This window comes from Pangasianodon hypophthalmus, chromosome 16, assembly GCF_027358585.1.
Source record: "Pangasianodon hypophthalmus isolate fPanHyp1 chromosome 16, fPanHyp1.pri, whole genome shotgun sequence".
NCBI lineage: Eukaryota > Metazoa > Chordata > Actinopteri > Siluriformes > Pangasiidae > Pangasianodon > Pangasianodon hypophthalmus.
The window spans coordinates 18,413,664-18,441,115 of record NC_069725.1 but is presented as its reverse complement, the minus strand read 5'-3'; the positions used below and the strand labels follow the sequence as shown (position 1 = coordinate 18,441,115).

The 27,452-nt window shown below is 37.3% G+C and overlaps 1 protein-coding gene across 6 annotated transcripts; it reads left to right on the top strand.

Annotated features, from left to right (window-relative positions):
• The first annotated feature begins 7,166 nt into the window (after positions 1-7,166).
• znf217 (zinc finger protein 217) lies at positions 7,167-22,303 on the top strand. 6 transcript variants are annotated; one of them, XM_034312078.2, is made up of 8 exons: positions 7,167-7,408; positions 8,851-8,869; positions 12,099-13,714; positions 14,608-14,730; positions 15,396-16,149; positions 17,521-18,074; positions 19,693-19,784; positions 20,502-22,303. In XM_034312078.2, exons 3-7 carry the CDS (start codon positions 12,391-12,393, stop codon positions 19,776-19,778), a joined length of 2,841 nt encoding a protein of 946 aa, XP_034167969.2. In that variant the 5' UTR covers positions 7,167-7,408; positions 8,851-8,869; positions 12,099-12,390; the 3' UTR covers positions 19,779-19,784; positions 20,502-22,303. The 6 variants fall into 6 exon arrangements, 5 of the variants coding, with proteins under 5 accessions (XP_034167969.2, XP_026777222.3, XP_026777223.3 ...); XR_004579746.2 differs by lacking the exon at positions 8,851-8,869 and having other exon boundaries at positions 17,521-18,087; XM_026921421.3 differs by lacking the exon at positions 8,851-8,869.
• The last annotated feature ends 5,149 nt before the right edge of the window (positions 22,304-27,452 follow it).

Here is a 27,452-nt window from a genome sequence, read left to right as displayed (position 1 = left end):
GACTGACTAGAGCACAATCTTATGAAATTGTATGGACTCATTAATGAATTGTGGTTGGTATGAATCACATGAATTGCAGGATAATGTGAATTATAGAAATTGCTCCATTTTCCTGGCAGGAAGGTAACAACCAATTAGTTGTGAATACATATATACAGTATGTCAAGCTACAAAATGAATATATGAGTACAAATGCTATGTGTTCTCAGTCTCTTTGTCTTAGTCAGTTAGTTCTAATTTAGTCATAAGTTGAAAATAATATGAAATCTTCTGCAAATACTTATTCTTCATACACTTTGTTCTACAACATGGTGTCTGAAAGCCTTAGACTCTCAAACCACATCCTGTTGAGTTGAACTTCATTCAACCACAGTTATTCACATAGATATTTATTTTCTGTATACATTGTATCTAACCATTTTTGTATAGTTTGACAATGAGAATTTCTTTTCCCTTTTTGGATCAGTGAGATTTTCCATAATACAAAAGGACACATCCATTAAAAAGTCAGCGTATGTTGCCAAGCCGAGTGCTCATCCTAAGCCAGTAGGCACAATGGCCGGGATAGTGAGATGGCCCGGCCTTTTAGCTCAATAACATTTACCCCCACTTGTCGTGTCACAGTGCATCCAACAGCAACGTTTCCATTTCAAAAGCCGCCTGTTTGGGCTTGAGCTGCAACTTCAGTGATAGATTTGCAGAACAAAGGACTTGCTTGGCCCCTAACCTGTCGCATTTGTTCTCAGGGTTCATTCTGCCTGTGCTTATTACTAATTTCTCTGACCTTTATAAACCTCTCTCTATATATATATTTCACATTAAGTTTAATTTTCACTTCTGTCTGCATATATATATATATATATATATATATATATATATATATATATATATATATATATATATATGACAGACACACACACACACACACACACACACACATATATATATATATATATATATATATATATATATATATATATATATATATACACACACACACACACACACACACACCACATATATATATATATATATATATATGTATATATATGCAGACAGAAGTGAAAATTAAACTTGATGTGAAAGACAAAAAAACCTCTATATTAAATAATGTTTAAACAACAAATATAAGTCATTTATTTGTCTGGAGTTTAATGTAATTATAGTCCTCAGTACATGCAGTTTAACAGTATATGTGTATATTTTGAGACCCAAATTGCTATGTTGTGTTACTTGTGTTCTTAAGAACTGTTTATGCTTTAAGTAACCATGTGATTTAGTCATACTAATCATTTCATTTCTCTCTCTTTGTTTATTAAAGTTCTGTATTGTAGGAAAATAGTTTTATTTTTTTTTATCTGTCTGCTTCTTATGGAGCTAAACAAAATAAATAAATAATAATAAAAAATAAACTAATAATAATAATAATAATAATAATAATAATAGTAATATCTAGCAGACATTCCATTCCAAGCAGGCTATGGCAAGAGTCATAGGGAGAACAATGAAGTCAGCTGCTCCTGACACATTAAGACAAAACCAGACTTCACCACACACACACACACACACACACACACACATCTCTCAGGCAGCCATTACACACACGAGCTAGTCGTTGAATATACAACCACACTCACACTACACACAAAGATTTCAGTAACATAGAGCTAAGTGTTAAAGTGTTAAGTCTGAAGTGTTAAGTGTTAACTCTAAAGTTTTCCCATAAAATATTATAATATAACCCCCATAGAATAGAATAGAATAGAATAATTACGCTTTTATTTAAGGAGTTAAAATTGATTTTAATATTACATATTCATAGACCAACGGTGTTTAATTAATCAATACTTTTCAGTAAACTGTATAGTTAGTGTACAGTGTACAGTGTAAAGACTAACTTCATACTTGACATACTTCATACATATGTAGAGAATAGAACAGAGAAGAGAAGAGTAGAGTAGAATAATTTATTCTTTCATAATTATATCTTATATCTATTTCTACATATAGTAGATCACCAGGTTTTTTATTATATCTGAAGTATTAACAAACATATTCTCTGATCTTTCTTTTAGTTTTTTTAATCTAATCAATCAGAAGAAATAAGAACACATTCTGTTCTATTTCATGCTTTTGTTACCTACTGATTTGAGCAGCTATTCAGGCTGATTTAATCCCCGAGGGAATCCACCCCCTCCCCTGTGGCCCAACTGTGACAACTTCACACTCGCTGAAAAGGACAATTCTGCTGTGCTGTCATGCTACAGTCGCATTAAAACATGTAAAATGTCACAAGCACTCCTTGAACATTTTGGCTTTGGCTGGATGATTTTGTGTGTAAATACATATGGATCAGGTGACATGACTGGCAGCATGAGAAAATTTGAGCTAAGCTAATCACCAGATTGAACAAACACGCCATTCTTCCTCACCTGTTTATCATGACCTCTTCCATAAATGCTAGATAACTCCAAATGTACACTGTACTTACAGGTAATTGCAAAAATAACATGCTCTAATGTACATGATAAACTTTTTTTTGGCTGATTACTTACACTTTATATACACAAGAGTGCTATAGCACACCTTTGACTTTTTACTGTTACATGCTTTATACTGTTACATTTTTTTTTTTTTTTACTTCTACACATATCTTTTTCAGGCAGCTTCATCTCCCCCCCCCCAGAGATAATAACCCCATTCCAGATTACTAGCTGCTCACAGAGCTTTTGTGGTGCCACAACAATAGCAAATGAGCAGGAGGCCTCGGCATGTCACACGTGGTGCCTTTGATTACCATTCTAGACTTGTTTGTATGACAGAAACTCAGGAAGAAGCAAGAATTCTCCAAAGGTGAAAGGGATCCACGTATTATTTGAAACATGTCCCATGTCCACATAATACAGAACAATCCCTGCAGCTGAAAAGTAAGTAATAATAGGAAATAATAGGTTTTGTGCTCTTGGAAAGTTTCCAGTTGTATCATAAACACTGAAAACAGTTTTTTCATATCTTATTTTATCCTAAAAGTATTATTGCCTCATACCAAGTTGCCTATTTTACCATGCTTGTTTGTAAAGTACTTGCCAAACACAAAAAATAGTATGTAAAGATTATATTATGAAAATTATAATAAATTACTTAACCATTCATCTGGGAGAGCAAATCTATCTATCAATCAATCAATCTATCTATCTATCTTTCTATATATATATATATATATATATATATATATATATATATATATATATATATATATATATATATATACATACACGTATTCATCTGGGAGAGCATATCTATCTATCTATCTATCTATCTATCTATACAGTATATATATATGGCATACTTAAACATCGTTACCACACTTGTATTATGCAATGACATGAAAGAAAGTTAGTTCAGGCTTTTGGAATTATAGCTGAAGTTTAAGAGGAAGTCACATCTTTGCCTGTACTACATATTTCACACAACACTGCACAAACTGTATACCAGACATTTAATGGATTTTTAAATTGTCTTTTATGAGCTTAAGCAAGTTATAAGATGTTATGAACTTATGTTTGAGAGCCTTAGGTTTGTTTTGCCCTCATTAAACACAGCACAAGGAAGTGGAGTGGGAGGCGTTCAGCTCATCGAGGTGTTTGGGCAAATGCTGACTAACATAGCCTGATGTGGATTTGTTCAACTTATCTCTTCCCCAGCAGCTGCGGCCATTGCCTAAGAGCTCCCTCTTTCTAATGAGAAAAGAAGAAAAGACAGTAGCCAGCCATGAGCTTGTAAAAATGAATAGCAACAACACAGAGTTTACTCAGTCAGCACGTTGTTCAATGGAATTACTGTAGCAAGGAATGAATGGCAGGTTTTGATTTGGTAACAGACATTTCTGGTTCTCATCAAAGAGATACTATATAACCCAGAATAAAGGGGTATTTGTAGTGTCAGTAAGATGTTAAGACTAAGTAAATCCTTTGGTGTACATACTTCCTCTTTCTTTTAAGTTAATTATATTCACTATAGTGCACTTATTGTAATCTGCTATCTCATTATATTAAGACTGTACCTTAATGTTTCTCCTCTGTAATTTTTTTTTTTAACTTTAAAAGTACAGCTGAATTGCTAAATCTACCTTTTTGATGACTTTTTTTTTACAAGTGTATTATCCTTACATCATTTGTAGTTCTTAGCCATCCATTAATTTTTTTCATGCTGCTTTCCTCATATAAAGGAAGCACCAGTGTAAAATTGAGAAACCGTTATATCACTAAAGATATAAAGGATAAAGATGAAGAACATCCATTAATTTTTTTTCATGCTGCTTTCCTCATATAAAGGAAGCACCAGTGTAGTAAATGAGAAAACATTATAAAGATATAAGGGATAATGATAAAGAACATCTTCTTCAAATACTTTACATATATCATTGATATAAATAATAAAAGTTGTATTGTTTAAAGTATCCAATCTACCTACTGGCATGTTTATTGGAAGTGGGAGGAAATGGGAAAACCTGGAGGACAAGGGAAGAACATGTACAGAGACTCCACACAGACAGTAACCCGAGCTCAAGACCAAACTGGGAACTCTGGAGCTGTGAGGCGCAACGCTACCCGCTGCACCACCGATCTGATGGGCAGATGCTTATTATTAGATATCAATACTAGACATTGAAGATATGAATGAAGATATAATGGTTAAAGATAAAGCTTTGTGGTTAAAGAGCTTTGAATACTTTACAGATTCAATCCATACAAATGATAAAAGTTCTATAGTTTATTGCTTAAATGTGTGTGTATGTGTGTGTATATATATATATATATATATATATATATATATATATATATATATATATATATATATATATATATATATATATATATATATATATATATACACATTATATGAGTATATGGCTAGAACTTTAATAAGTTTATAATAAAGAAAAAAAGCTGGAAGAAACTTCTTAGTAGACATCAAGACAAGACAATACATGCAAGAGTTTGTAGTTCCTGCCAACCTATTATATATTATTTTTTATTTTCATGCTGTTTTCCTCATGTAAAGGAAGTGACATACTGCAGTAAATGAAAGACTTATTTCACTGAGGATATAAAGGATAAAGATGTGTTGATTACATATAAAATTGAGAAGACAAAAATAGCTAGAAATGAAAAAAAATAAATAAATCAAAAGCTAGAATTAGCTGATTAGTGGACCTCAGGGGAAGAGGAAAAATATCTATCCTATTTTAATGGCTGTGAGTTGTCCTTAAAGAACAATAGTCAAATGAAGAAGGTCCTTAGGGAGATTCCAAAACTCTTCATCTTGTGCTCCATGGGGGTGGAAGTATGGGGGAGGGGGGCGTGTGTGTGAGTGTGTGTGTGTGTGTGTGTGTGCACGTTCATTCACATGCATATAATATTAAGGAGGCAATGCAAGGTGATCCGGGCCACAGATTGCCAGGTCAACTTTTCTTTCCCCCCAACAATTTCAACATCACACCACCTTGTTACATGTTAAAGGACAGCTAGGTTTATAGGTCAAGTTGTACCTCTGTAGTGTAAACTGCAAACCACAGCCTACTACAGCACCCAGAGAGGGGGGTGGGGGTTATGGCAAAAATCAATATTGCCTGTGCTTTTTTTAATTCTCAGTGGTAGCCAAAAGTTTCAGATCTTTTGCCTTAGGTTCTCCTCTGGAGTTTTGGGTTATACTTTTAAAAATTAAAATGTTCTGTATATATCCTTCATGTGAAGTGTACACAGAGATAAGCTAACCTTCTCTTCATACAACAGCCATGTACAAAGACACATTCTATGTGAAACTGTATATAGCTTATATAACCTATAAATATCTATAAAGTTTTATAAAATAAAAATAAAGATCACAGTTATTGAACAGGTTTTAGTTTTACTTACAGTATAATCCTTACTAATTCTGTATATATATTTTTTGCACTAAATGGCAAAGTCATTACGAAACCTGAAACTAGCTGTACTAGTTTAACATTTAAATAATGCCATCTCCATTTATCATTTCAAGAACACTCGGCAAAAAAAAAAAAAAAAGAAATTACAAAGAAACCTATAGCATAAGTTGACTTAGGGCTGTTATTACCTCTGTGTGTTCCCCCCTCCCCCAGCCCCACATGGTGTGTCTGTGTGTGTGTGTGTGTGTGTGTGTGTAGCATTAGTGTGTAGCGCAGGAGACATGTTAGTCCCTGCTCTTGCAAACAACTGTTTCCTGCTGGTTTGTGACTTTTTTTCAGAGAGATTTTTCAGCGCCAGGTTTATCATACATGCCATGAATTGATTAAGATAGGTGATGTATAGAATATACGACAAATGCTGTCAGTTTATAGGATGTGTAGCATATTGCACTTCTGAAATCCTAACAGGATATGGTGTGGTTAAAGTCACATAGTCACATAACACTCAAGCAATATGTAGAACATGTACCACACAGCACTCTGAAATTGTATATATATATATATATATATATATATATATATATATATATATATATATATATATATATATATACACACACACACACACACACAAACACACACATATATATACATATATACACAGACAAAATGCAGGCTTAACATTATGTTATATATATACATACACACATATATATAATGTTACTTATTATATATACAATATATGTATATATTATATAGAACATGTATCACACAGCACTCTGAAATTATATATATATATACACACACACACACACACACAAACACAATGCAGGCTTAACATTATGTTAACATATATATCTCTATCTATCTATCTATCTATATATATATATATATATATATATATATATATATATATATATATATATATATATATATATATATATATATATATATATATGTATGTACTGGTAACATAATGTTAAGCCTGCAATTTCTCTGCATAGTGCAAGAGGAAAACTGTCAACAGCAGCTTCCTCTTATTCTTTGTGTCTTTGTGTCTATCCGTGATCTACTGGCTGCTAATACATTTAAAATGTAATATTAATACAATAAAATATGATATAAAGGCGATGGAGTTGATATAGCATGGCATCTCGGCTAAACTAGTTCTGATGAAGAATAGTTAGTGGAACACGTGACTTTAGGTATCCTCTATGTGAGCGCGCCGTCGCCGTGACGTTCCATGGAGAGCGACTCGGGAGCGCGCTTCTGAATGCAACAGCTGCATAGTGAGCGAGATTTGCAAACATTGAAAGCGAGCTTTTTTGGCCAGCGAACAATTGGCTAACGCAGCTACTGACAATACAACTTATTTTCCGGATAAGTTATCTGTCTACAAGTCCGGGATAAGTGTCGTTATGTATATATTCGAATAACTTGATATAATAGCTTGAGAGTACCTGACGAGTGGACATATTGGTAGGTATTGGTGAGTTCCCTATTTTTTTTTCGGTAGCTATTAAGTTGGACTTCTGGCTAACGTTAGCCATTTTTGTTATCAATATCATACTAAGGTTAACGTGTTTAAGTGAGTCGCTTAGCAAGTCGGCTCAGTTCGTCGATAATGTTGGAGAAGCTAGGAAGTGGTAAGCGATAGGAAACTTATCTTATTTAGAAAGTTAAGGCAGGAACTGCATAGTAGGCAGTTGATGCTGCTCTTAACCCACAAGGAATGGTGAATTGAAACGAACCTGTGACTAATTCGTTTGCTAGTTTTCTTCTGCTAGTTTCCACCTACTTTCTTTCTCACCAAATCCTCTCTTGGCGACTAATTTAACAATCCGAGCTACAAAAGAATACAACTATACTCATGTCTAACACAAATTATACAATAAAGGATGACTTTTATGCAACACAAATTATGTAACCATGCAAAGCAGGGCTGTAATTCTTGAAAATGAAGCTCGAATAACGAAATTATGAACTACAAAGTTGATTTATGCTATAGTGTTATAATAATAATATATCTGACTAATTCATCGATGTATCTTTCTTTATTAGCAGGGAAGTAGCTTGTTATTGAGCTAGACTGAATTAGCTACAGTAACCTATAATTTAGCGAGATGATAAACAGGTCACGTGATTGATTATAAACACCCCCATGAAATTTGTAAAGCTTGTTCTTTATCCTTATGGTCTGTACGAGCCAATATGTTATTCTTCAAAGGCATTAAAACAGTTTGGAGAGTAAGTTGCTGATCAGGTTTAAGATGATCACGTGTCAGGAAATTATGGCCCCAAATGCTTCCACGGCTTGTGTCGAGCCTTTAACATTATGTGAGTTTGGGTGGTGATTTGCTTTCCTTTCCTTTTTTTCCCCTTCTCTTCTTTTTTCTATTCTTTTATTTCGCGGATGTTTTTCTCTTCACAAGCTAGAGTAACACTAAACGTTAACCCTCCATTCGGTCAGTCGCTATATATTTATAGCTGATGTATATTTAACTGGGTGTGAATATGTGAGTACAGTTTGAGGATGAAGACATCAGGCGAGGGTTTTGTAATGGTTAATGAAGAGTATTGATTTGCGCCAGTTTTACGACAGTTTTATTTTCATGTCGGAAAAAGAATTGACCACTGCGAATAGTTCGCTTAACATGAATGTGACTGTTTTTTTTTTAAAGGTAAAAAAAATGTCTGCGAAGGCTTATTAGCCTTTTGGGAATGTGTTTGTTATATTTTTTTATATTTTCCCAAGTAAACTAATCAAGTTTCAAACGGGCTAGCTTCTACAGGTTTTACATGTATAGTTTTGTCATTTCTGTGCACAGCTCGTTCCTAATGCACACAATGCCACGATAGAGAAACAGTGCTACTGCTGGAAAGAGCTCAACTGAAAATCTGACTTTTTTTAAACTTTTCAGCATTTCTGAAAGCCGGTGTGTAAGTATCGATGAACTTGGGTGCTTTTGTTACTCCCACGATGGCCTTTTTTTTTTTTTTTCCTCTTTCCTGTGGCCGCATGGTAAAGCCCTCACAAAAGAATGAGCAAGACAAGCAACAGCTGCTCCTTTGCTAATGTTTTTTTTTCTTCTTCTTCTTCTTTGTTTTGAAGTATGTCACAGTCGAGGTGTGTGTGTTTTTTGTTTTTTTTTTCTTTCATATTATCAGCAGTGATTATACTAATTATTCCACCACAGGCTTCTAAAACACATGGGCTTTTGACAGACACCTTTTCTGTAGTTGAAGTTCAACAAGTGATTCATGCACTGTGTCGCCTTTTCTCTTCTGGTGGTTTCAGTGTGCTATAGCAGGATGAAATGAATGAATAGTACTATAGAGCTGAATTCACTAGCTTTGGTTGATGGTGAATGCATACTGTCCAGGCTATAGCTAGGAATGTTATCACAAACGTTATCACAAGCCTGTTTGTGAAGCAGGTTTATGCAATGAAGAGCACAAAAGTGAAGGAGAGAGAGGAAATGAATTTAAGAGATAACTAAACAGTGAAGCTTTCTTAAACAGATTTTTTTCCCCAAACCACACCTTAGTTATGTAGTTTTACAAAAACATTAGTCTTGCTCAAAAGATTAAAATCATCCAAGGGTATATTCTGTTTATATAATGTGTATATATATATGTGTGTGTGTGTATATATGTGTGTATATATATATATATATATATATGTATGTTTTGAGAGAGAGTTTTTTTGTGTAATACTGAATTTGAGTGCTGACTGGAAGATTAAAAAAAAACATTTGTTTACAAGATCAAAAAAGTTAAAAAGAGAATTGTTCTGTACTTTCTTTGTTTGAGAAAATTAAATCTTAAAGGAAAAATCCACTCAAAATCTGAAATATTTGTGATGAGTTGAGCAATTCTGTTGCAAATTTATTCCTGTGAGAAGTTAGTGCTTGTCTGCTGTATTGATATCACAGAAAGACATTTCTGGCACAGTTACAATGAGCTGCTTTACTCAGTCACATTTTTCTAGCTATGTCATAGTAATGAGAAATCCGATGCAGAAGCTTTGGAGACATAGTTAGAGATGAATTTTATGAATTTTATCTGTTTGATTGTACAGATGAGGAGGTGAGAGAGCTGGATAGACTGAAGGACTAAAGCACTGCTGCATCGCTGTGTTTAGGTAGAGATGACGCAATGGCTTAATCCCTTTGAACCACGATTAGAGAGTAGTCGAACAGCATCTTGGGTGATGTAGTAAACCATTAATCAGAGTGATAATAGACCAACTTGTCGATGAAAGAAAAGGTCAACTCAGAATTTCATCGGAAAATCTGACATTTCAGGCACAATATGGCAATTTTTTTGGATTGAGCATTGTATCTTGCCATGCTTACTACACTGATTGACAGCCCGTAGTAAGTGTAGTAACGGTTTCAGTGTAATGAACTATTGCTAGAATTAGATTTTTATGTAGTAAACGCAGACCAGCAGAGTGATACAACGAGTGAAAAGTACATCATCATCAGTGGACAATGAATAGGCTCGACAAACCAGACTTCCTCTGAAAACTGTGCTGAATTTACTGGTTGCACAATTGCACTATTTGTCCATAGTTATAGAAGGGAATTATTTATAATTGCACTGTCCGTTATCACCCAGATGAGGACGGGTTCCCTTTTGAGTCTGATTCCTCTCAAGGTTTCTTCCTCATATCATCTCAGGGAGCTTTTCCTTGCCACCGTCAACTCTGGCTTGCTCATGAGGGATAAATTCACATATTTACAATTTATTTTGATTTAATTTAATTTGAATGTATTTATTTCTGTAAAGCTGCTTTGTGACAATGTCCATTGTTAAAAGCACTATACAAATAAAACTGAATTGAAAAGTACCAGTGCTGAAAACAAAATATCAGCCCTCTTGGAATGCCGCTTGGACCAGAACTGACTGTTGTGTTATGATTGTTATTTAAGTCGTTCAGGGTGGATTTTTTTTCCTTTGTTGCACTTTAGTGCAGAAGAGATCTACTGAGCTCTACTTTTGGGACATTTTTGAGAAATTCTATGGTTAGGGTAGATTTGTGGTGCAGTTTGTGTCGCTACCATACTCAACATTTTTCCTTTAGAGAGAGAAAACGGTTTTGTCCTCTTCTGATTTTGGATCCTGTTATTTGCAGATGTGAAAGTAGACGTCTGAAATGTTGTGTGCTGTATATTCTTTTCACTTTATTTGGTGTAGGTAAACAGGGACACAATTTTAAATAGGCTAAACAGGATTGTTGGTAGAGAATATGAAGGCTGGAAGCATTTTTCCTGCTCCATGTGTATGAGTTTGTAATGAGTAAAGCTGCACTTGACTCTCTGATTCAAATCAGCATTATTTACCGTAATATTAGGGTGTGCCAATTTTGTAAAAGTGAGCATATACAATATGAGGGGTGCTAAAAACATGTGTTTTGACATGAGAAACTCAATCAGTTTTAATATTTCATTATGTCTTGCTTGGTTAATCATTACTTGAAAATAAATATTTTCAAATTTTAACCCAGTATTTCATTGACGCATGTATTTGTTTTCAAAAGAATATCTTTACTGAAATTAAAACTTACACACTATCGTTGCCTTTTAAGAGAATTTTGAAGAAGATTTTATTATATTGGATATTTTTATTCATTAATTTATTGATGTCAAGCAAGACTTGAAACTTATGGTTTTAGTTCACTAATCTGGTAGTTTCTAAACTGACACTTCCTAATGGTATTGTTCTAACATTGTTTGCATGTTTTGGGGAGTAAATGTAAAATTATTGCAAACTTGTATTTTTTTTACTTTTTTCACTCATCATATAGTGCATAAAATGTTAAAATTTACCAAACTAAAGGCAGTCCCATTTCAAAATCAAACGTTGTTGTGTTTGTATACCAAACAACATGTTTTTACTAACCCTCATCAGAGGTAATAATAAAAATTGATTTTCACCCCAAAATTGAAAGAAAAAAAAAAAAAAACCTTTTCATATAGAAGGTTTAAAACATTTTGAGAGGTTTCTGATGGATTGTGTTAATGTCATTGCATGTCATGTCATTGCATGCATATTGAGTACTTATTGGGAATATTTTTGATGATAATTCATTGTTAAACTTGAAGATCATGTTGCACAGAAAAGGCCACACCTGACATTCTCTTTACTCTTGCTTTCATTTCAGGTTCTGCCTGCCAGGACATAATTCCTTTGTGTGAATCACAAGATATCTGAAGAGATTTCACTTGTAAACACCTTCTGGTGACAAGCCCTAACTATTTTGCGTGGTTCATAATGAAACTCTCGGAGGATCCACTTTTTTGGAGGTTTGTGTGAAATCTGACTGTCAGTCTGTTCTTTGGAAAGGGAATTCCACATTCGTGTCTTCCAAGAATTGTATTACATGAGCGTGCCTCACAGAGCCTGCAGTCTCGATACGTATTTTCTGAAGGTGTTGAGTAAGGATTGTCATTGCCATGCCCACACACCCATTGATTCCACATGTGGAGAGTCCTGATGGGCTAGGCCATGATGTCCTCAACCACAGCAGTGCCACTATGCCTAGCTCTGGCTCCAGCTCTAGTATAAAAGCCCACGTGAGCCTGGCAGAGAAGGTTGAAATGCAGTTGGCAGTGCCAGTACCAGGCGGCTCACCCCTGGCCTGTATGTTCTGTGAGGAGACATTTGAGCATGAGGATGAGCTCGGGCCGCACCTCCTCTCCCAGCACCCCACCACGTTCCACGCTCCTGCTGTGCTGCGTGTCGAGGCCGAGTTCTTAACGCCCAGCGAGAGGACTCGCTCCAAAACATGCCAAAACGAGCCGAACGAGGAGCTGAGCTGTGATGTGTGTGGCCAAGCAACTGAAAATATTGCTGTGCTCGAGGCTCACATGCGGAAGCATAAGGACTCATTCATTTACTCCTGTAGCCTGTGTGGCAGGCGCTTCAAGGAGCCCTGGTTCCTCAAGAATCACATGAGGACCCACGGCAAATCCAAATCCAGCAAGGGCCAGGACGCCGAGGTGCCCATCACTGTCAACGGCGTCGTCCAAGATCGACCAGTGTCACCTGTGATGACAGCTTACAAAATGTGCATGGTCTGCGGGTTTTTCTTCCTCAACAAGGAAGTGCTAGCGGAGCACAGCAAAGTGCACAATCGAGAGCCGGAAGCTGAGGAGAATGTGTGTGATAAAAGCCAGCTGAATCCGGAGGTGCCTGTCTCTCAGGAATGCTTTCTTCAGTGCGTCAATTTACAGAGAACATCTGAGAATGCTGAGCAAAAATGCCAACCCGGCCGCTGGATCTCGCAGCTGGACCCGTTCAACACCTACCAGGCCTGGCAGTTGGCCACCAAAGGCAAGATTGCCGCAGGGCCGAACCTGAGCAAAGAGCTCAATGCCGACTCCAATTCTGACAACGAGGAGTCTGGTTCAGACAAAGAGGAGCTCGGCTCTATCTGGGACTCTAGCAGCGGTGATAAACTGGTGAGACGGGGCCTGAGGAGTGAGCTGAAGGCCAAACTCAGTGGTGGTGATTTGACAGAGCAGAAGAGTCTGAGTCTGCGCAAAGACAAGCCCACAGACTGCGAGGAGTGCGGCAAAACATTCAGAACCTACCATCAGCTGGTCCTGCACTCCAGAGTTCACAAAAGAGAGAGAGGAGGAGCCGAGAGCCCCACCACACCCGTAGATGGGAGGACTCCGAGCGTCAGCTCCGCCGGGAGTCCGTCACTGGATCGAGCGGAAGATGGCTCTGAGGACGGCTATGAAGAAGGTGTGCCTGTTGAAGCTTTTCAGTCAGGTAATATTTCTGAAATGCTTTTTCAAACCACACATTTATAGGTGTTTTTCCAGACTCATTTATACATTCTTGGCTGATCTATCCGGTTGAAAGTTCTCAATGCAACAAATTACAATTGGTAACAGAAGACGACTTGGCATCACTGTACTACAGCTGGCAACATCCCGATTTTCCAGATGACATTTAGTTTATGAATGCAGCCCAGTCGCAGTAGCTTGGGTGTGGCTTTATTTCCAGTTTTTTATTTGTGTGTAATTCAGTGTATGTGAATCTATCATAGATAAAGAATAGATATAATAAGTAGGCCCAGTATAGCTTGTTCTATTTAAAAGAGAGTTTTGTAAGGAATGACTTCTGAATAAAAGATCTTGTGTAAAGATAATATAGGTGATACAGGTGACTATTTGTGATTATAATGCATGGCTTCTGAATACTTGAAATAGTCTCCTTGTGTCAGCTGTAAAGAGGAATCTGTTTAAAAAAATACAGTAAGTACACGTCTAGTATAAAATTACATTAAATCGAAGGCCTACATACACTACAGTGGGGATTCAGTTTGACCTGTAAGGACTTATTATAAATACATTTACAGTTATATTACTGATAAAGTTCATGATTGTGGTGTTTCAAAAGTGTAGTGAGGCTTGCACATTAACTTTTTGTTTGAAGTAACAACTCTTGCATACCTGCCCAGCCATGACATGACTGGGGCAAATATTAGTCCTCAACAGCGCCCTCTTCTGGTTGTTTAAAAATGGCTCAGTTAGTAAAAGATACCGTTTTTCTTTCAGTACTGCCGTTCCATTTGGAAAATGTATATATAATGTATATATATATTTTTTACACTTCGGTTGGAAGAACTATGTCTGAATTAATGTTTTTGTTGTTTGCAGATAAAATTGAAGAAGGCTCACACAAAATGAAACTGAAAATTCTTGCTCCAAGGAAGTGTTGTTACTGTGGCAAGACCTTCCGCTCCAACTATTACCTCAATATTCATCTCAGGACGCATACAGGTACATAGAACAACAACCACGCAGATATGGTCATTAGATAAATTTGTAGTAAACTTTTAAAACAGATTTATTGTAAACAATTTCTGTAGTAATTACACTGCTTACCATTTCGAATGGGAAGTCTTAGTGTATCTTATTACACTGTTGACAAAACATATCTTTGGAACTAGGTGTGTCAGAGGTTGTTAGGATTTCAACAAACAATGCTTTAACTAATAAGCTAGTCACTTTACTTAAGATGCATTTGTAAATATTAAATATTGGTGTACAGTAGCTCTTTATAAAACCCACACTTAACGCTGTTCTGACTGAGCTGCATGGTGAACCTGAGCCTGTTGAGTCTATGTCAAGACTCTGTTGCTCTATCCAGCAAGAGAATAATGGTGTAATAATGGAGTTTCCAATTAGCAATAACCAAACGCTAATTTTAAAGCTTCAGGTATAGACCAAATATATTAGATAAGCACTTTGTGTATGTATTATTATTATTATTATTTTTATTATTATTACATTCATGTGTTATGTACTTCAGATTGAAGTCGGTCATTTTCACACAACAATAATGATTTTTATTGTTTTGATTTTGATCAACTACTACAGCTCTACAGCTTGATACTGTTTGTTGTAAGCGCTAACTGATCATCTCACTGCCTCTCTTTATCCAGGTGAAAAACCTTACAAATGTGAATACTGTGACTATGCTGCAGCTCAGAAGACCTCTCTGAGGTATCACCTGGACCGACGTCACAAAGACAAGCCTTATACTGAGATCCCCAACATTCCAGTGACGGCACCTGCTGCTAACAGTGCCAAAGGTCAAGAGTCTCCTAACAACATGGATGACAAGCCAGCCTCAAAACCAGCTAAACAATGGCCTGCCCCTAGCGCTGTGTGTGCAAGCGTCAAACATGAAGCAGTCCCCAGCCAGGCAGGCATTGCCATCACCAGCCCTGTTGCCCGTGTCAAAGAGGAGTGTGCCAACATGGCCGCAACGACTCCTTACACTCCTCCTAACGAGCCGCACGTGAATGGCTCTTTGCCAGTCAACCCGAAGTCAGAGGGGAAAGAAGCCTCTGAGGCACCATTAAACCTCTCCCTCAAAGCGTCTCTGTCTTTATCTGCTACCTCCATACCTAGGAATATGTTACTGACCAACACCTGCACTTCCTGTCCTTATGAAACCCTCTATCCCGAAGTCCTGCTCATGCACAGGAAACTTCTTCATAAGGAGAAATCTGATGCAAAAAAGAATTCGTACAGACCCCCACTAAAGCTGAAGCGCTACACTGGGTGTCCCCCGGCGCTCGAAGGCAAAGACGTGGCCCCTTTGGCTCACATCAACCGAAAACATCCTCGCCGGACCAAATCCCCAACACCCCAACCTGGAAAATCTTCCAAACCTCCTCAGGACACGTACAGGTATTGAATCTGATGAATCACCTTCTCATATGATTGCTTATAGGCTTGCATGATTAATCATATTTTTATTATGATCACAATAAACACATTGTGAAGGGTTTAAAAGTTGGATATAAGAACATCACTGAAAGCTCACTGCTGTTAGCTATTAGACTGAAAGAAATTGTTGCTGTTTGGCAAAATACTAAATAACCAGTGAGGAGCAAGACTATGTGAGGAGGAATTGGAGCCAAAAAGTAGAGGCGCGCTTGTAGTTTGTGCATTACACGAGGTGTGTAACACCATTACCTTATATCTTATGTAGAAAGCATAATTAAAAAAGATTCCAGTGTAATGAATCGAAGATGGCAAATGTTTAGTTGTAGGTCTAATAAAAGTAATGCTTAAAATATTTATTTTTAAAAAAAGTTGTTCAGTACGGAGTAGAATCTGTACCAGGTCTGAAAAATCTCCAGCAAAACTCTGAAATGCAGAACAGAAAATGTGTGAACAGAGAATATGTGACATGTGACATATGTCGTTACATGAAAAGCAGTCAGTGTGGGATTGCATTTTCATCAGAGAGAGGCCATCTCAGGGTGTTTGATTATAAATAATGAACAAAAATACAATACAATAAAATGAACTCAAATAAAAAAATGTTTATTTACTGCCTGTTTACTTACATTTACTGTCATTTCTTGCGTCACTTGTGACCCTGTCTCCGCAACTCGCTAAACAAACTAGCGTTGTGTATCAAATCGCATACATATGTACTATTCCAGACCGTTATTGAGTACTAACTTTAAATGATTTTCCTGTTGTGGTTAGTGTTTGAATCTGAACCTCTCATGTAGCCTTCACACCTACCAAAAGTTTGTTTTACGTCTCAGCTTCTGGATTAGTTAATACGTCTGAATATAAGATCACATTTTTCAAATTTGAGACGCAGATCATGAGAACAGTCACGACGACGCTTTTATAGAGAAACAGACTTCATCGTTGTGTTTAATACTGCTGTGCATGAAATCGTTAACATTTTACAGTTTGACCTGGAAACCTGGGATATTTTGGCTCTGATGTGCCATCTAGTGGATGATGGTTTTAATCACCAATACGTACATGAAGTATATGTGAACAATAGGTGAACAATGCGCTCGTGTTGCTAGTACACACGCAACATGTCAAGTATAAACCAGGCCTTAGATTTCCATCATAAGGGGTTTCAAGTAAACTTCATTTCTCTTCTTTTTTTTTTTTTTTTTTTAATTCAGCTATACACGTCATTTGTGTTATTACACAAAATTCTTTTATGTTTTTCTTATAAAATATGTCCATGTAAAACATCAACTCAACCTTGTACTCATTGAACTGTGACCTTTATTATGACAGGACTCTTCCAGGGATTGGTACGAAGAAACCAGAGATTTCAAAGATGTCCCCTGCAAAGGAGACCTGGAGAGAGCAGCAGAAAGCAACCCAGAAGTTCAGGGCTGCCGAATCTGTTATAGGCGTCCAAAACAGGTTTCCAGAGTCAGTGGCTGAAACTAACCGGAAATTTAACTCTCCCGCGGTCTCTCAGAAGCCCGCTCCAGTTAAAAATGGTGTCGTCTGGCCCTCGGAAGCAAACAGGCTGTGTCTGTCCGATCGATTCAGGAACCTGGCACAAACGGACTTGGGTGAACCCTCCAGCAAAAGGTTGAGACCTTCTGAGCCTCTGCAGGGTGCAGGGAGAATCGCGGAGCTGCCCTCGGACAGGAACGTGAAAAACTTCCTGCCCTTGGCTTCTGTTCGTGTGTCACCCTCAGGATCAGGAAGTAGCCTGGACACTGACTGGAATGTAATCAACCTGCTACGCACATACACGCCCAATGAGCTGGCATCCCTGTACCAACCCGCTATTCCAGGCTCCAGCCATGCTGTGACTGGAAATTCGCCCGCTGCTGGTAAGCAAATACTGTACGTGAAGCAACCATGACACTGAGCAGTGATTTGGACTAGTACTCACTTGTGAAGAATTGTGTAATACGTTTTTGTCTTTATTTCTGGCAAAGCCTGAATTGTAAAGCAAGCCTAGGTTAGTCTTTTCAGATTTCAGGCTTGACATAGTATTGATGCATGAAATGATATGGTTTTGTGTTACATACAGTGAGGTCCATAAATATTGGGACAGTGACACAGTTTTGGTAATTTTGCCTCTGTACACCACCACAGTGGATTTGAAATGAAGCAGTCAAGATGTGACTGAAGCGTAGACTTTCAGCTTTAATTCAAGGGGTTTAACAAAAATATTGCATTAACTGTTTAGGAATTACAGCCATTTTTTACAGAGTTCCTCCATTTTCACAGGCTCAAAAGTAATGGGACAATTGACTGATAAGCAGTTTCATGGCCAGCTGTGGCCTGTTTCCTCCTTATATCATGATAAATTAAGGAGATAAAAGGTCTGGAGCTGATTCCAAGTGTTGAATTTGCATTTGGTAGCTGTTCATGGGAACTCTCAATATGCCGTCCAAAGAGGTGTTGATGCAAGTGAAGGAGGCCATCATTAGGCTGAAAAACCAAAACAGACCTATCAGAGAGATAGCAGAAACTTTAGGAGGGCCAAATCAACAATTTGGTACATTCTTAAAAAGAAGGAATGCACTGGCGAGCAACACCAAAAGGCCTGGGAGACCACAGAAAACAACTAAAGTGAATGATTGCAGAATTCTTTTCTTACTGAAGAACAACCCCTTCACAACATCTAGCCAAGTCAGGAACACTCTGGAGGAGGTAGGCCTATCATTGTCAAAGTCTACAATCAAGAGCCACCTTCATGAATGTAAATACAGACGGTTTACCTCAAGATGCAAACCGCTGGTAACACTCAAGAACACAAAGGCCGGATTAGACTTTGCTAAAAAACCTCTAAAAAAAAGCCTGACCAGTTCTGATGCAAGATTAACTTGTACCAGAATGATGGGAAGAGAAAAGTATGGAGAAGGAAAGGAAGGGCTCATGATCCAAAGCATACCACATCATCCGTCAAACATGTGGAGGCAGTGTTATGGCATGGGCATGTTTGGCTGCCAATGGAACTGGGTCACTGGGGTTTATTGATAATGTGACTGTTGATAGAAGTAGCAGGATGAATTCTGAAGTGTGAGGGGAAATATTGGAGCACAAATTTGATTGCACATGATTGTGTCTGGCATAGCGTAGGCCTCAATTGTAGGAAAACTGCATAATTGTTATTTCATACTTCACGATTCTCTCTTATGGCTATGTGATGCAACTTGTTTCCTATAATGAGCGATATATGATGTTGATTCTTTGCATCTTTTAAATCGAGAAAAGCCTTAAGAGCCGTACAAAGGCATCCGTATTGATCAGGGGTCATTTAGCCTTATAGCCTACGCTATTAATTAGTATCGATTTCTTTGTTAGAAATTAACAGAAGGCAAATTTGAAAGTGTTTTTTTTTTTTTTTCCTCTGTAATATGAACCACAACCTTTCTGCTGGTTAACTTGTTGGTGGTTGTGTGTCATTAATGACTGTCCTTTATGTGTCTGTCTCTTTAGGAAGCAGGGCTCTGCCCTTCTCACATTACCCGGGTAACATCATTCAGCGGAGAAGCCACCCCAACCCTCCTGACGCCACCTCTTAGAACATGGTAAATTTGTCACATTTGGGGTGTAGCTGAATATCAGTACATTTCTCAGAGCGAACAGATAGCGTGTTCTAAACAAAGTCAAATAAGAGGAAAGCTTGCCCGCACAGGACATCTGGTTGAGAGGTGTCACTGTTGGACACAAGTGGGAAATTTTTACTTCAAGCGGTCAAGCAGTCACATATGAAGCTTGCAGGACCAAGAAAGACCACGTTCATGAGGCGCTACATTCGATCATTTATTTATTTAGCATTCATTTATTCATCCTTAGTAACTGCCTGGTTAGGGTAGTTTAAATTAGGCTACTACTTTGTTTCTCTTTTGGGAAACAGAACCTGCTGAATTTGTTAGAAAATATCTCACACAGATACAAACAAAAATATTAACTGTGCGATTAAGTGAGATTAAAAAAAAAAAAACAATTACATCTTTCAAATGATATAGCTGAGGCTAAGTGCTAGCATTTCTACCTCTGGGGTATTTTCCAGTGCTTTTCATTATTTCCATGGGAATAATGTTCTTTTTAAAAAGCTGTATGTTTAGGCCACACCCACTTCGTGTTTAAATCCTAATACAGATGAATATTTGGAGCACTAAGCAGACCCTTGGTGTAATTGCGTTACGCTGCTATTTCACTAGCAGATATACTAATCTGTTTCATCCAGGTTATTTTAGATGAATGCTAATGCTTTTTCATTTTCCTCACTTTTTTTTTCTTAGGTTTGACCTGTTTTGAAAAAAACCAACCATGGGAACTATGACTGGAAGAAAAGTTTACTCCTGACACTACTTCTAGAGACAGACATGTGACCAAGATGTGATATTAAGGCTGTGTGGGGGTTTCATTTGTTATCTCGACCTTGGTTAAGAGGCAGCGTGAACTCAGAACTTGGCCTTGAACAGTGTTGCATTTTACACGTCATAACGTTCCAGTATATCAACAGCGTACAGATGTGGTATTGCACTTAACGCAAAACACAACATATCATGCACTCCTGTTTACTGTAAAAATTTGGACATGTTTCAAAATCAAATGCTTTTGGGGCAGAGCTTTGATTTGCCCACAATATTACATCAAATAAGTGCCTCTTCTACTTGATCTAAATGCTGTTACACAAAGGTAGGATAGACCAAATAAACTTGACCCACGTTTGGTTCAGATAGATAAACTATATTTTGTAAATGTTAAGACATTTCTATTTAGGCTGTGCTGAAAAAGGGTCGACTTTATGCCGTGCAGCTTCTGGCAGAGTTTTATATCGCAGTTAAAACCGTTTCAGTTTCCCCCCCATTTGTGCAAATGAAAGCTGCTGTTTTTTTTGTTTTGTTTTGTTTTTCCTCCCGTCTCAAAACTGAGACACACAAAATAATGGTGACGTACTGTGTACTTTCTTTGTATGGGGACTTTGCTTGGAACCTCTCACTGTGATACGCATCCACGGCATCCTCAGGTCTGATGGACGGCAGAACTGGAACAGATGGATGATAGAACTCTCTGTCGAGGGCTTCCATTGGTTTGATGTTACATTTTCACACACTTTGATTTATATCCTTTTTTTTTTTGGGTCAAGGATATATATTTATTTTTCTAGCGAATGTCCTGCTTTGTCTGTTTTGTAGTCATTTGTGTGTGGAAAAGATAGTGGATGCGAATATGGCATTCTCGGAGCCTGTGATAGTGGCTTATTTACTGACCAACTTGTGTTATGGTCTGCTTTTCTGAAACTACCTTACCCACCTACCCTACAGTTGCATTGTTTCATAGCACCAGAATGTTAATTTATTTGCTTATATTTAGGGGACTTTTGTGAGCTGCATCAGATAAACTTGAAATATGTTTTTGTTTTGGCAGTTCAATGGAAAGGCCACCTCTTTTTTTTTTTTTTTTTTTTTTTTTTTTTTTTTCTTCTTTCCCTCTCCTTCTTTGCCTTTTGTGCTTTTTCACCATATGTGTAATCTGTTAAACTGGGAGAAAAGCCTGCTGTCGACGTTTAACATGCTGGCCACTAACGTGGCTCAAATTGAGTAATATTTGTACGTGTAGCTTGAGTGTTTGTTTAACCTCTGTTGTCTCTCAGTATTGGATTCTGTCAGTGTTTAATATTGTTTTTGCTTAGCTAAGATGGATACATCACTGATATGCGCCATATGTAAATACGTGTGTTTTTGATTATTCTGCCCTCCATTGTTATTTTTATTCTTCTGCACTTTCACTACTAATTTTTTTTTTTTTTTTTTTTTTGTACGATCAGTTGGAGCGGTTTTTGCCCTCTCCCAGTTCTGGGAACACCATGCACTGAGCAGAGCAGTGTAAATGCAATCGTCTCCCCAGAACTTCTACAGACTACAGCTATACAGGAAAACACAAACATAATTACGAGCAAAGATTTCAGCTCTGTTGTTCAGTATGTATATTCCGGTCTTTCCCATTTTTCTATACCTTTGTAACCATGCTCATGAGACTTACGAGTGTATTTCTGACTGTTCAGTTGCAGAATAAAGCAATGGTGTGTGCTAGCGGACATGTCTGATTTGCTCTTTTATTTTTAAGTTGCAAAAATTAAACATGATGGTTAGTACTGTGAATTGTAAATTACATTTGCTTGTAGTGTGCAGCATGGAGGAACAACAGGGTAATGATGTCACTGGGGTTACTGTGGGTTTCCTTCCACTTCCCAAAAAAAATTAGAGTAGGAGGATTAGCAATGCTAATTTGCCCCTAGATGTGAATGAGAGAGAAAGTGTGTGCATGGTGCTTTGTGAGTATATTCTCACAACGCATGGTGGATTAAACTGACCACAGCTAAAGTAGATACTGATGATGAATTTTTAAAGAATTCTATTAGTATTTAATTATTTACTATTTCTGGTTTTAGATTTCGAAGTTCTCTAAAAAATAATGAGGTTGAAGTGTGTGTATTGGAATTTATATTTGTCATTGCACTAACCAAAATGTAAAATATCAGTGTTTTCCATTACAGGGACTTTTTTGATTGTATGTCTTCTACTTACAGGAGCTGAATGTCAATTCTCTACTAGATTTAAACCCAAAATAATCTTTTATTTTAGAGCTGCATGATTTTAGCCTGCATTTTTGTGAATGCATGTCGCAGTATCCTTTTTCCTTTTAATAGGACGTGTGCCATCCTGGAAAGTTGGTCAGTTGGATGTCACGGCGGCGGAATTCTGGAAAACAACCCCGCCTAAAAAACCTGAAAAATCAAGGCTTTCTGCCTATGAAATACTTTAAGAAACCATAAATATATGTCACTAAGGAGGCATGGAACTGTTTTTTTTTTAAATTTCTTTATAAGTTTTGCCTAGGCTATTCATTAAATGCTACTTTACAGTTTAATAAATGTGGTAAAAACAGTCAGTCTACCTAAAGATGTCCAGAAGCTTGCTAGCTATAAGTGTGATTTTTCATCAGACAGCAAAAGGCACACTTTGATTGGATAGCTGCATGCCACAGTGAAACAGACATAAGCTAGATCATTTTGTTTCGTAATCAGATACCGGCTGTCAAAATGTCCGTAATGTTCCTGTGTCACAGTAGGAATTCAATCTTCCATCCGGCCATTCATCCATTTTCTGTACCGCTTATCCTACACAAGGCGGGAGATACCCTGGATGGGATGCCAACCCATTGCAAGGCACAATCATACACATTCACACACCCATTCACACACTACGGAGAACTTGGAAATGCTACTCAGCCTGCGCAGGTCTTTGGACTGGGGGAGGAAACCGGAGTACCCAGAGGAAACCCCCCGAAGTACGGAAAGAACATGCAGGAATGGAATCTTTAAATGCAACGTTCTCCCCTTTCACTTTTGCAGGGAATCAGACGATAAAAATGCTAGAACCTGAGAAAAAAGTGAACCGTATTTCAGTTCAAGAAAGTCTGGAAAGTTTTTAGAACTATACTGTATATAGTTTTCCCAGGTCACCACACATAAACCCACATATTGCATTCTTTACTGTTGTAGCCACAAATTAGTTCAAGAGTTTCGGCCTGTATGAGTTTGATATCGCACAATCTGTGACACTGGGGCATTTAAACACGCTGTACTTTTAGTTAAACCAAATACTGCTAATCCAGACATCCAGTTTTGTGGTATATGTCTCAAGCGTGTACATGTACAACCCAAAATTGAACTGCGTGTATAATTCTGGTGGTGTAATATATAAAAGTGTATCGATCAATTGCTCCCAATGTGCACTGGGTCGTAGTGTCCACTAGGTGTCGTGCTTTGCCAACAAGTGAAAGCACTGACTTCTTTGACAAAATGTTTAGACAATAGGGTCCTATTGCAAAGCCATATGATTAGTAGGATTTCTTTGATAATAAATCACAAGAGAAAACTGTAACTTGGGCAAAAGTTTGCAGTGTTTGTAATGCTTCATTAATGAATGGTGTTTTGAAGAATGGCTGACATGCTTTGAACCGCACTGATGTGATGCTTGTGGCAGGGCATTTCACACTGGCGCATCCTGACGACAGCAAATTACAAGGGACAGTCTTCGGCACATTAAACACTCCCGAGAGCCACTCTATCTTTTTTTTTTTTCCTTTTTCTTTTCTCCTCCTCCAGTTTTTTTTAACCACAGCACATCTGCTAGCTGTCGTCTCCCCAGGGCCTTGGCTGTGTAATCTATTGCATTAGTTCACATTAGTGGGCATATCGCCCATGGGCCCAGATAATCACAAACACAAAATGAGCGTTTCACTTAGCGTCACCCTGGCAGCCCTTCATACCCAGGCTCAACGTGTTTTTGTGTGTATGTGTGTGTGTGTGTGTGTATGTGTGTGCACATGCTTTTGAATCTTGCTAGGGACCAAATGTCCCCACAAGGATAGAAATATCTGACATTTTTGACCATGTGGCTGGTCCTCACGAGACTAAGTAATCTCACTTTCTGTGAAGGCCATACACATGTAGAATGACCTAGAAATGCATTCATAACATGTTCATAACAAGGTATTATACACATTATTATAATTATTATACACATTATTATAATTATAATTACAGTTTATAGCTATTCTTATAATGTATTTGTATTTTTTTTAACAGAATGGTTTATATCACACATTATTTTGCCAGAACCAAAGACATTCAGCCCTGTTGTATTTAGTCTTAGACAAAAGTTCTTTCAGAATTTGTAAACGTTCTATAGGATGCTTTCCTGGTAATGTCTCTGGTATATTTCATTTATTAGAGAACAAAAATCAAGGCAGGTCTCATTATATGCTACAAATAGGTGAGCTGGGTTCCTTTGGTATTGGTAATATAATATGGTATGAACCCTAGTTATCAAGAAATAGTTCATAGTACAATAAAGATAGCTATAAAGTGTAATGCATTAGCAAGATGCATGATGAATCCATTATAACATGATATTATACATGTGACGTTCCATAGAAAGTGTTAAGACTAAACTAAAAGAGCCTTAAAGTCACTGAGGTGAAGGTTAGGGTTAGATTTAGGTGTAGACACAGCATTAAGTAGCTGCATTAATAAATATGCCAGTGCAAACTCCTCACAAAGAGAGTAAGACAAATGTGTATGTGTGTGTGTGTGTGTGTGAGAGAGAGAAGAAAAGGAAGCTCGACTTCTGCCTCTGCCTCTGACACGCTTCCTGTTTTGCACCCCCCCCCCACAAGTCCATGATGATTCTCGTAGTTTTCCGCCTCTCAAGTCTTGCTCAAGGGTTCTATGTCAAAAAGATGTGATTTTAACGAGCAGTGGTTTACACTCTTCTTCCCCTCCTCTTCCTGTGTTTATTTGCTTTCACCCCATGCAGCACAGTGGGTCTACTGTGTCCAGTATGTGGTACCAACCTCAGTGTTTAATTTCTTAATATTTCGAGCGCACATAATAAACTCCATATAAATTATTCACTCTAATTGGAAGCCCCAAATGTTACCGTATTTGTGTTGGAAGTTGCATCACCTGTGTTGTGGAGTAAGTGGATTCTTTTACCGGGCTAAATAATCCTGCACTTTCTGCAGACCCCACATTATACATACATCTGTGTGCTTATTCTATTTTAGATGGTTGTAGTCATCTAAATGTCTAATATGGTGTGCCTGTGCCCATGCTATAGAAATATAATATGGCTCATAATGTATATATAAAACAGAATACAAGGCCTGAAAAGGTGAATCAATCTCATTGAAATAAAACTATAATGCATTTGCCAGTGAATATACAAAGCTGATAAATGAAACATGTCTTACAATATTATAATATATATTTGATACCTAATCTACATCCTATTAGTTCAGCCCTATTAATGATTAAATATTTTTCCCTCTCTACTTTGTTTATTGTGAAGCGAATGGAGGCCATTTTGTGCCGGAGGTTGCACCCGAGGACTAGAGATAAATTTCCTTGGAGTCTTGCTTTATTCACTCCAGGAGGTGCTTTTTTTTTTTTTTTTTTTTTTTTTTTGCTGACGCAGGCATCCTCTGCAACGCATGCTGGGCCATGCACAATGGGGCCGGCACACAGCAGGTAATGTACAGAATGAATAGTAACACTGTTAGATCTTAATTAGAGTTATGTGCAACCAGGGGCTGCGGCACATGTCGTTATCCCATTGCCTCCTGTAGTATTTGGGAGGCAGGCTTTACCATTTGTGGCATGAAAGGTAGAGGAGTTGTTAGGGGGGAAAAATGGGGCAAAGTGTTTTCCCTGCAGACAAAAAAAAAGAAACAGTAAAGATCCTGCAGAAGATGTAGGGCTATTTTACTGAGATTATTTTGCCTCTATTAGGCATTGTAATCCGTCATGCGCACACCGTAAATGGTTATTTATTTGTTACCGTCCATCCACAATCCATATTTTAGTCACAAGGCATGCTCTTTTTAAGAGTACACAGGAGTAAACACAGGCAGGAGATCTCTATGTAGCAACTAATTTGTAGAGACTAAAAATGTAAATAATTTCATTTTTAGTCTCCACAAATTAGTTGCTACATAGAGATCTCCTGCCTGTGTGTACTCTTAAAAAGAGTATTATGTAAGGAATAAAAAAATAAAATACCACAAGGTATGCTGTGATAGGAAAATAATCAAAGATGGGGTAGTGCCATGGATCTTGACGCAAAGCTGATTATTTTGATTATTTCCCATTAACAGCATGTCCCGAAATATTTTATTCATCTTACACCACAGCAAACAGCAATTTGCCAAACATGAAAATGTTTTATTTAAATAAAGAACAATGTGTCATATTACATATCTGTTTACAGTTAGGTTAATGTTGTGGAACATCTGCGAAACAAGTTCGCTCCTGTTATTGTTCCCTTACATTCTCTTGAAGTTAATTAGATTTTAAAAAATGCAGCACGTTAACGAGAACCCACAAACGCCATATCCTCTGTGCTGAAAACTTTCCTGTAGCAGAAAATGTCATGCATCAGTTTTCTAACTCTGACTGTGACAAACTGCTGAAACTGAAGTCATTCCATAAATGTTAAATAAACAATTTGTTTATTTAACAATGTTTTATTTCATTATTTATTTTATTATTTATTGTTTTTTTTATTATTAGGCATAGATCACGTGGAGTCTCCACAATACAATGCCAAGTGAATCAGCTATTACTATAGAAGGGATACATACATATACATATTTATACTAATATAAACCTGTGGTTTATA

Bases quoted from the DNA above. Each gene is read 5' to 3' on its own strand.
- znf217 (XM_026921421.3), top strand. From the start codon at position 12,391: ATGCCCACACACCCATTGATTCCACATGTGGAGAGTCCTGATGGGCTA. The intron at 13,715-14,607 runs GTAATATTTCTG...TGTTGTTTGCAG, and splicing joins TGTTGAAGCTTTTCAGTCAG to ATAAAATTGAAGAAGGCTCA. The intron at 16,150-17,520 runs GTATTGAATCTG...TTATTATGACAG, and splicing joins CCTCCTCAGGACACGTACAG to GACTCTTCCAGGGATTGGTA.